This window comes from Rhagoletis zephyria, unplaced genomic scaffold (genome assembly GCF_001687245.7).
Source record: "Rhagoletis zephyria isolate East Lansing unplaced genomic scaffold, Rhagoletis_zephyria_1.1 Rzeph_scaffold_01560, whole genome shotgun sequence".
Taxonomy (NCBI): Eukaryota; Metazoa; Arthropoda; class Insecta; order Diptera; family Tephritidae; genus Rhagoletis; species Rhagoletis zephyria.
In genome coordinates this window covers 1-10,802 of record NW_016158644.1, presented here as the reverse complement: position 1 = coordinate 10,802, position 10,802 = coordinate 1, and the positions used below count along the sequence as shown (strand labels likewise).

General features: G+C 42.1%; 1 protein-coding gene across 1 annotated transcript; it reads right to left on the bottom strand.

Annotated features, from left to right (window-relative positions):
- Window positions 1-666: 666 nt before the first annotated feature.
- On the bottom strand, window positions 667-3,376 carry LOC108364442 (RUS1 family protein C16orf58 homolog). Its single transcript, XM_017618114.1, has 7 exons — window positions 2,736-3,376; window positions 2,460-2,642; window positions 2,066-2,365; window positions 1,812-1,962; window positions 1,590-1,746; window positions 1,199-1,532; window positions 667-1,120 (listed from the first exon to the last, which is right to left on the bottom strand). The coding sequence occupies exons 1-7, from the start codon at window positions 2,800-2,802 to the stop codon at window positions 1,059-1,061; spliced, it is 1,254 nt and encodes a 417-aa protein (XP_017473603.1). The 5' UTR covers window positions 2,803-3,376; the 3' UTR covers window positions 667-1,058.
- Between the last annotated feature and the right edge of the window lie 7,426 nt (window positions 3,377-10,802).

Genomic DNA, 10,802 nt, shown 5'->3' with positions numbered 1-10,802 from the left:
GGCGCATCAATATTACATCCCAAGCTAATAAAAGGGAGGTAAAAAAAGTTCAGCACTGGCCGAATGTTCTCTCAATAAATTCAAAATTTAGCTTTAGGATTAAAATATTGGGTTTTAGTAAGAAAATCAATATTCTTTGCAACAGTCGACGCAGCCGATTAATTTTGTAAAGAGAAAAGTTGTAGCTCAAGTATTATGTAAGCAGAGTTTCTGTCATTTTTAATTCCGCCCTCTTCTTTATAAACAAAAGTAAGCTAAGTTCTTATAACACCCCCTCCAGAATCATTAGTTTTTTAATCTGTATTCTATATTGTTTTTCATGCCAATCAATTACCCAGGCCAACAAAATTTCAAAAAATGTTTGGGGTACGGAAAGTGAACCCTGATTCTTATAGAATTTTTCCGTAGAATCAGAATCTGAAATTAGAAATATTAGATTGACTCCAGTTGTTGAGATATTTTGCCTTAAAAGTGGCAAAATACTAATTATTGGCATTTTTTAGACATCTATAATGGAATGACGGGGTCTGGTAGAATCTTTTGAATAAGAGGAAATTAAAAAAATATAAACCGCGAGTAGCTATTACATTAAATATGCCGAAATGTTCGAATTTTTGCTTACCTGTGCTTTTTAAAAACTTTTCAAAAATAAATACTACAAAAAGGTATTTTTATCTGTCGGGATAAAAGAACAGAGTTTAAGCTTTCTTCTCATCTTATTAAAAATATTCCTTCGTGTACTGTTTCTTTTTTTTTAATTATAACGATTCAAAATATGCTAATTTCGTTTTTTGACATCTTTAAGTGAAATTATCTCAAAAACTAGAGGCGATCTGAAATTTATAAGGACAGATTCTGATTCTGCGTTCAAAAATCTCTAGGGATCAGCATTTATTGACTCTGCTGCAAAATTTTTTTGTTGGCCAGTGTTATCAAATCAAGAAATGAGGAATTTATAGCCTTGAAAGTTTAATGTACCTTGGATATTTCTTCAAATAAGAACCAAAAAAAATGTGATTAATAAAATCATATTGTTGTCTATCTTCTCTCGAACATTTCTAAGCCTTCCAGTCCAATCGATACTCGTCAACCATGAGTAAATGCTGAGTCGTAAGCCAACCTAAAAGACAAAGGGTTTTTCGACCGTTTAGATTAGCTTAACTCATTTGACACATCTACTCGACAACAAAAGCCTTACCTTCTTTTTGTGCTAAAGCAACAAATTCTTGCCATTTGGTTTGAATCTCCCAATATTTATCCTTGATTTGATTACGATCTTGCAAATATGAAACTGCAAAGAAATACGCTTTCAGCACATCCTGAGATCGTGTGTCGAAATGTAAATACACTCCAATGTTTTTATTATTTTCAGCAATGATAAATCGTTCGTGTGGATCAAAAGAGGATATTATATTCTCAATTGCATGAGTTTTACGATACTCGTCGATAAGCGTCTTGATGGACAAGCCTATTAATATGTTTAGCGAAACAGAAACTGTTTGACCAATGGTAACGCGTTCCATTTTATTCACCTATGAAAAAGAACTTCCTATTATATAAAGCAACATGCTAGTTTGCTAATTTTTTACCTGTTGTGGCGTTAACATTCGTCCAGATCGAAAATATTCTTCCAAAGCAATTAAATAACGAGATTCATTGAATGTACGAAGGCAGACAGCTTTAACTGCTTTCAAATTGGCATAAAGATGCAAAATAATTACAAATATAAAGACACTGTACAATACACTGAAATATAAATGCCACAAACTAATTAAATACAAAATTAAATAGTTATAAATTCTACAATTTACCTTTGTGACTTAATGACAGTTAGCAAGTAAAGACCAATGAATGAAGCAATCAAATTAACGAAGGTTTCCTGAGAACTATCTTTCGATGCAACATCGGCTAGATTGCCACGAATCGCATGATGCTGCGTAAGTGCCGCACGTGTCGCACCCCCTATTGACCAAAGAGCAGTCATTTGTAATTAAATTTTTTAAGTATTTTATTTTAATAATAGTATTTTACGCCTGAATATTTTTTATTAATTGTAAACACATACCGGCAACTCCAACAATGGCTTTCATTACTGTTGTGCCACATAATAGCTGCGTGCTCAAATGCGCATATTTGGGAAGCACATATATCTCGATACACATAGCTAAATCGTTTAAGAAATCAGCACGAAGCCGCCACTTCTTGGAATCTACATCCAGCTGTGAACCCTTCCACCAAGAGAATAAAATACGTCCCAAATGACCGCTCCCCTCTTTCAGTATCCAAGTAACCGTAGCTGAGTATGCAGAAATGTTTTCATTACCCACACCTATTCCCTTGAGTATTGCGTGTGTACAAAGAGTACCTAAAAATACATATGTACATATGTACGTAAATATATGAATATTTGTAAATGTAGGATAGTAACCAATTAACCAAAATAAATTTACACCACTAACCACAGATTGTGCTGCAAAACGCTTGTATAGTGTCCCACACTTGGTACGCTGCATAATCATCGCTGACGCTATCTGGATAACCTTTCGGTAGGAAGATATTCTGCAGCAATCGGAAAAGGAAAATTTTTTCCTGTATTACTAATTTATCACTTCGCAATGGCACTCGTACAATGTTGCTCTGATCTGAAATTGGTTTAGAATGTACATATGCATGTATAATATACTACATATATACAATAATTTAATATGTACATATATAGAAAGTTTTGAATTTACCTGCTGGTGTTATATAGAGGACTTCTTCACCCTTGGTGCCGTATTGTTCGCGAAAATGAACCTTCATTTTTTGTTAATTACTTTAGCGAGTTTACTGTTTTTGAAATCAAAGCAACAGTGTGGTAATTTATTCCATTACGAATATTTGATGAGTCCCCAAGTTCAATTCACAACCAAGTTGTCCTGCTTGTATTTATTTCCTTGTCTTTATTGAAGTTAATGTAACTTTTTTAATGGATTCTCCGTGAAAACGGTTCACGCTTAGTTACGCTCGACGGGTATCCTTTTTACCTTTATTTGGGCTGGGTCCACATACAACCATTGTCGTTTCATCTAATCCTGGAGACAAATTGCTTGCCTTTGTGTGTATATGTATGTGAGTAAATGCTACGTCGGTGTTTGGCTATTAGCCATCTGCCTTTTCACTTGCCACCTTTTAGCTCAAGATTCTTTCGGCTAGTTAATAAGGAATTTCATTAGATATATTTAATTTTCTCTTTGTTTTCATCACAAGTTTACTATCACATTAATAACAATTGAAAAGAATATTAAATCATTGATTCAGAAACAAAATCAAATAATTCGAATTGTTACAAATGGAAATCAGAAAAATAATCAATTCTGAGCTATAAAGAGCGTGTCAGACGTGGCAATATATTTCGATGCAATAAATTTCGGAAAGGCTGTCAAATTGAGAAATCAGTTGCATGAGCAGTCACACCTTGCATGGAAAGTGTCTTTCGAAAGAGGTTTTTATTTCCGAACGGCGAATTGCAGGAAAAATTTCTGAAATCGCTTTTTGGCTGTTCACACAGCGAATGAGTTTCTGGCAATCTTTCTCGATACTAAAATGCAACCATGGGCGGTGGGGTTGTCGTTTGTTTGCTATTTCTCTTGTAAAAGCGAGAAAATATAGGTTATAATTAACATATTTACCGTGTAAACAATAATTTAACGATTAAGTATATTAAGCAAAATAATATATTTCAAGCATTTTTGATATTTAATTCAACAATATTTTTTATCATTTTACACAAATTCACGATCAGGGCCACACGGCAACACTCGATTAGTTTGACAGCACTTGCAGTAGAAATGAAAATTGCTAGTGCAGCACGCGCAAGTTGAAATATATTTCCGAAATCGATTTTCGCTCTTGCAGTTGCAGTCCCACCTTGCAACTTTTATTTCTGAAACTGATTTCCAAAAGGTGACAGAAAGATATTTCTGGCTGTTCACACATCGAAATAAAATTTCTCTTTCTCAATTTGACAGCGAATTGCGTGCGAAAGACGGAAATATTGCCACGTCTGACAGGCTCTTAAGGACTTTATTATCCTCTCAGCTTTTTTTGTGTTTTTGTACAGCTTGTTGACGTTTGCAATAGCCCTGGGCTCGGTTGCCACTTGTTAAAAAAAAAAAAAACAACCAAAATCTGACAAAAAACCAACCAAACTGAAAAAACCCCAACTTTAGCTTTGTTTCTTTTCTTTTCTAGCAGTTAATTATCAGGAAGAATGAGAAAATTTAAAGAATTACGCTCACAGACAGCGAAATAAAGAAAAAGTAAAGACACGCAAAACTAGCAGAAACTAGCAAGTAATCAACTGATCGGTGTATTTAACTATTGAAAATAGTTGCGTTCGCGTAGCTGTTAATTGTTCATGTTTAACCAAAACTTACAAGTTTTTGCGTTCGCGTACGCAAAAAACTTGCAAAGTAGGGGAAATTGAGAGAGCAAACAGACATTTTGAGGGGAGCTGCTGGTTTCTGCTGGAAAAATTTTTGCCAAAAGCAATTTGCCAACAGGAAAACAGCTGATCAAAGACAGCTGGTTGGCAAATCACAAAATTGAATTTAATGGTTTGGAAGTTAAAAATTACAAAATGCGACTAACTAAACTTGTAAGAAATAAGTAGTTATTTGTTAATCAATAAACTGTGTCAGTATAACACTTCGGGGAAAATTTTCCAATACCAGGCTTTGAAAAGAAAAAATGAGGGGGCTTTTTGCGGCTTTTTGTGATTCTAAATCTGAAAACTCCCCCTCCGGAGGCTTATAGTTTTTAAGTAATTCGTTGTTAAAGTTGTAAAAAAAGTGAAATTTAACCTCACATTTTCCTTTGTACATCGAGTGAACTGAAATTGCGGTGCTGCCACACGTCACAAAAAATGTGCAAAAAGAAGTACTGAAAAGGGAATCAATAAAAATGTAAATAATGGCGCGTATTCATAGTCCAGCAACTAAGTCGAAACTAACAAAGTTACAACTTAAATCTAAGTACCAACTTTTACTTCTATTCATAGTCGCACAACCGCAGTGATGTTGTTGTGAAACAGGGCCCTTTCATTATTCGTGCAACTTTGCTTGCAATATAGCATATGGCAACTCCGTAGATTCTTCTTGGCTTGGGTTGACGGGTGACAGCACTGATTTCAAACTAAAAAGATATTCAACCCGAGCAGAAGGGGAAACTGCGGTAGTTTTTTCCTTTTTATAAATTGCTTTATTAATGCATTGTTTTATTCATATCTTTAGAAATAAACAAGATACAACATTGTACGTTCTATTTCATTCATTTCTGCGAGGGCCAGCAACATTTTTATTTCGCAGCTTCGTTTGCAGCTAAGTCCTGCGAAAACATGATTCACCATACACCTCGCCGTAGCCTCCGTTTCCAGCCAGGAGCAGGCAGCCAGCCTGAGGGTACTCCGAGATGTCTGGCAATCACATCGCCGCCTAACACAGATTCTCTAGACACAGGCGTTCAAGATAACTCGTCTACAACCACTTTCACTTTGTCGTCCAGTGCCATTACGTCAACCGCCGTCTACATTTTGCCGTCGAACACATATTTGCCTGCTACTATTGATACTATATCGTCAATTACTTATACAACAGCGGCTCATGACATTCCCCTTACTACTACTACGCCAGTATTACTGCCTGATACGTCTCCCATTACTTATATGCCACTTGTGACTGGCATGATGTCGTCTGACATGTCACCAGCGCCGCCTGACATGCCACTGGCCACTGGTGCATCGGACAATATGTACACCAGATCAATAACGGCCGATTATTCGCGCTATGTCTATATGCCAGCCATCAAGCCCTATTCGCCGTCCAGTATACCGGCACCAACGGCAGTACCCGCCACACCGCCAATAACTTGTTCGCCACCAGTTACGGATGCTTATAAGCCAATTATTTCCAGTACCCTGCCGCCATCGTCTTATGGGCATACAGCATCGAGCGCTATTCCTTACAGTGCGCATATGCCATCTCAAGCCGTCGCCTCGCTACCTTCCGCATACGCGCCAACGATCGCCACAGACAACTACTCTGTACAACAGCAGATTACTGACCTGCAACAACAACTGGCAGGAGTTGTAGAGCGACGGCAAGCTACGTCCGCGACGCCGCATCACACCTTACCGCCGCAGCAGCTTAACATCCCCGGCCAAAACATGATGATGTTAACGCCTAGACAAGTTCGTGATTTACCCGAGTTTTCTGGACAGCCAGAAGACTGGCCAGTCTTCTATGCAGCTTATACAGAATCGACTGCCGTTTATGGATACTCAAACTTTGACAACAACCAGCGACTAAATAAATGCCTTAAAGGTGCCGCACGAGATGCCGTCAAAGCGTTATTAATTCAACCAAATAACGTCAGTGCCGTTATGGAACAACTTCGTTTCCGATTCGGACGACCAGAGCAACTGATACGTAGCCAAATGAAGCAGGTCCGAGATACGCCTAACGTGCCATAGGAGCAACTGGGAAAATCGTGCAATTTGCTACCTTCACTAACAATCTGACAATATTTCTGCAATCAATGGGGGAAGAGAGACATTTAGCGAACCCTACTCTCCTCGAGGAGCTCGTGTCGAAGCTTCCTCTTACGAGACGCCTGGAGTGGGCACGTTATGCGGTTACTGTAAGGCCATACCCAACCATCGTAAGTTTCAACTCATGGTTGACCGATGTGTCAAATTATGTCCAGATAGTCATGGGGCCCGAGGTTCAGGATACGAAACGCCGTGCGGTATTACACACCGCAACTGATGAGCAACCCAAATGCTCATTATGCCAAGACGAACACAACGTCTCGGAATGTCAACGATTTAAAGATGCCTCTATTTTAGAGAGGTGGAATAAGGCCAAACAGCTTCGACTCTGCTTCAGCTGTTTAAAAACCGGGCGTGCTACTCGAGAATGTCGCCGCCGTAAGGCATGTCTGGTCGGTGGATGTCTGAGAAACCACCATCAATTATTGCATAGCACCGAGGCGTCTCCTCCGACTCGATAAGTCGCCTCAAGGGATTCCACTGAGTCAACTCGCAAGCGAATAGTAACGTCACCCGAGGTGAAAAACAATAATCCGATATTGAATTGCTCGTCCGCGCTCAACAGCGATATACTCTTCCGAGTGCTGCCAGTCACTCTATATGGTCCCAAAAAGAGTGTTAATACATATGCACTTCTGGACGAAGGGTCATCAATTACTATGATGGACTACGCGGTGATGGAAGACCTGGGCGTTAGCGGTCAGGGCCAGGACGTAGACATTCAATGGTTTGGCGGGAAGGCCGCCAGGCAAGCGGTTGCTATAGTCGATATCGAGGTCAGCGGAGTGGGAATGAAGAAACACCATACGCTTCGCAACGTGCACGGGATTTCCAACCTTATGTTACCTACACAAACGCTCCGCGAACGTGAAATTCCTGACGTTGCACGCAATAGAGGGAAATTACCGATGCAGCCGTATAAAGATGTCGCGCCTTCTGTGCTGATTGGGCTCGATCATAGTCATCTCGGTCTGCCCACACATGTAATGAGTTCCAAATGTCTGGGTCCATATGCCGCTCACACCGAACTAGGTTGGGTTGTATTCGGGCCAGTGGAAAGGCAGACAAAAGAACCGGTTTGTTTACATACCAGATGTATTCCTGATCCGCCGTTGCACGATATGGTGTCTGAATATTTCTCTACCGAGTCATTCGGGGTAAAACCTTTGCCACTTGTTGAAAGTGCAGACGAAGTGCGTGCACGACGAATCTTAGAAGAGACTACCGTTAGGGTTGGCGATCGGTTTCAGACAGGGCTTCTGTGGAAGGCCGATGGAATCGTGTTGCCTGAAAGTTACGACATGGCAATGCATCGTCTGGTTGGTATTGAGCGGAAAATGAAAAGGAATCCAGAGTTTGCTGAATCGTATAACAACATCATCCGGAGCTACGTTGTTAAGGGATACGCTCGTAAGCTGTCGCCACAGGAAAGTGCTCAGACGAGTCCGAGGACATGGTATCTTCCGCACTTTGCCGTAAGTAACCCAAACAAGCCGGGGAAGATACGCCTGGTATTCGACGCCGCCGCAACGGTAAATGGAGTGTCACTTAACTCCTGCCTTCTAAAGGGCCCGCAACAGTGTCGGCCACTAGCGTCAGTGCTATTTCATTTTCGAGAGGGCCCAGTAGGAGTCCGGGCAGATATCAAGGAAATGTTCCATCAAGTTGTCATTCGTCCGGAAGACAGAAGCGCGGAGAGGCGGAGATTCTAAGAGGATCCCAGATATATACGAAATGACAGCAATGACTTTTGGAGCGGCCTGCTCACCAAGTTCGGCTTATTTCGTTAAGAATATTAACGCGTTAGACCACAAGCATTATGATCCTCGTGCCATTAAAGCTATCACTGACCATCAATACGTCGACGACTTTGTCGATAGCTTCGAGGATTGCGAGCAGGCCATCAACGTGTCAAGACAGGTTCATCATATTCACAAAGATGCCGGATTCGAACTTCATAAATTCGTATCGAATTCGCCAGAAGTCGTCAAGGAATTCGGTGGTAGTTACAATGAACTATCCATTCAATGCAAAGACAGCCCAGGATCAGAGAAGGTGCTTGGAATGTTGTGGCAGCCGTCAACCGACTCTTTCACTTATAATCTGAAGTTCCACGGCGTTGATAAGTCTGTTGTAGAAGGTGTCCGTCCGCCAACAAAAAGGGAGTTGCTGAGTATAACAATGTCCATCTTTGACCCTTGGGATTTCTGTGCAACTTTACTGTCACCGCAAAGTGGATGCTGCGACAACTTTGGAAGCGAGCGATTGGCTGGGACGAGCCAATTCCTAACGAAGTAAACAACATTTGGAATCTGTTCCGACAACAGTTAGTCAACGTCATCGGTTGTCAAGTTCCCAGACACTACTTTCTTGGTGGGTCGCTACTTACTCTTCAGTTGCACATATTTGTTGACACCAGTGAGGAGGCCTTCGCGGCCGTAGCATATTGGAGAGCACAGACTACGTATAGCGATGGAGTTGTCACCCTCGTTGCCGCCAAGTCCCAGTAGTGCGCCTCTGAAGGCGCTGTCGATTCCTCGCCTAGAATTGCAAGCCGCAGTACTGGGCACCCGTCTTATGTCAACGGTTCTCAGCAATCATTCCTTCCACGTCGACCGCTGCGTACTCTGGAGTGATTCATCAACGGTCATAAAGTGGATAAATAGCGAGCACCGTCGCTACAAGCCACTCGTAGCGCACAGGGTGACCGAGATACTAGATGTGACCCAGCCACCCAATTGGAGATGGATACCTACTGGCGAAAACGTTGCCGACGAGGGGACTCGCTTAAGCGTAACGTGCGACTTCAGCCCTTCTTCCCGATGGTACGCAGTTCCGAAATTTCTTACTCAGGAGGAACACATGTGGCCGAGAAATCCTGTCGTTGACACGTGCGAGGATGAGGAAGAGCTTCGCCCCCGACTGGTATTGGTTACCAATAAGCCGAATCTGATGGACTTCTCCAGATTCTCCTCATTTACCAAGCTGAAGAGAGTCGTTGCCTGGGTGAAGCGATTCGTGAGCCGTTGCAGGGAAGGGCCAGGGAATACAACGCTTTCAGCGGAATATGGTCTTTCAGTGGACGAGCTGAACGCAGCTGAACACTTTGTGTGCCGACAAGCTCAACAGAGCCAATTCGCCAATGAACTCCAAATCCTTCATAAAGGGGCATCGCTTCCAAGAAACAGCGAGTTGTATTCACTCTCTGCTTATGTCGACGAAAATGGTATACTTCGCGTCCGTGGACGACTAGACTCCGGAAGCTGGATACCCTACGAGATGAAACGTCCAATAATACTTCCAAGTAGCCACGCGTGTACTAAGCTTATGGTCGCTGATGTCCACGACAAGATGATGCACCAAAATAGCGAGGCAACGATTTGTCAGATACGGCAGAAATTCTAGATTCCTCGTCTGCGAAGACTTCTCCTAAGCGTAATTTCGAGGTGCAATGTGTGCAAAATTAAGAACGCTAAGCCTGTGCAGCCAATGATGGGACCGCTGCCGAAGGACCGCCTCACGCCATATAATAGACCATTTACCTTTACAGGAATGGATTACTTTGGACCAGTAAGCGTGACTATTGGGCGCCGAGTAGAAAAGCGATGGGTAGCACTCTTTACATGCCTTACGGTACGTGCTATCCATTTGGAGGTTGCATACGACTTGTCCACGGACGCCTGTATTTTGGCGATGCGCAATTTCATGAACCGTAGAGGAGTCCCACGGAGAATACGATCGGACAACGGCAAGAACTTTATTGGAGTGGATAACGATATGAGGCGCTTCTCAGACGTTTTTGATTGTCAGGTGGTTCACACAGAGTTGACATCAAAGGGCGTGGAGTGGCTATTCAACTGTCCAGCTAATCCATCTGAGGGAGGCGTCTGGGAGCGAATGGTCCAGTGCGTTAAGCGCGTGCTGAGACACACCATGAAGGAAGTCGCTCCGAGAGAATTTACGTTGCAAAGTCTTATGATAGAAGCGGAGAACATAGTTAACTCCCGCCCCCTGACACACCTGCCAATATCGCCGGATCAAGAGGAGCCATTGACTCCGAATCATTTCCTGCTTGGGAGCGCCAACACTGCCCAGACCGGTCACATCGATGAACAGCCTGTTAACCTGTGTGCTATACGGAAACAGTGGCGCATCGCCAGAGAGCTTCGGAAGAGATTCTGGAAAAGATGGGTGGCCGAGTATCTTCCAACGC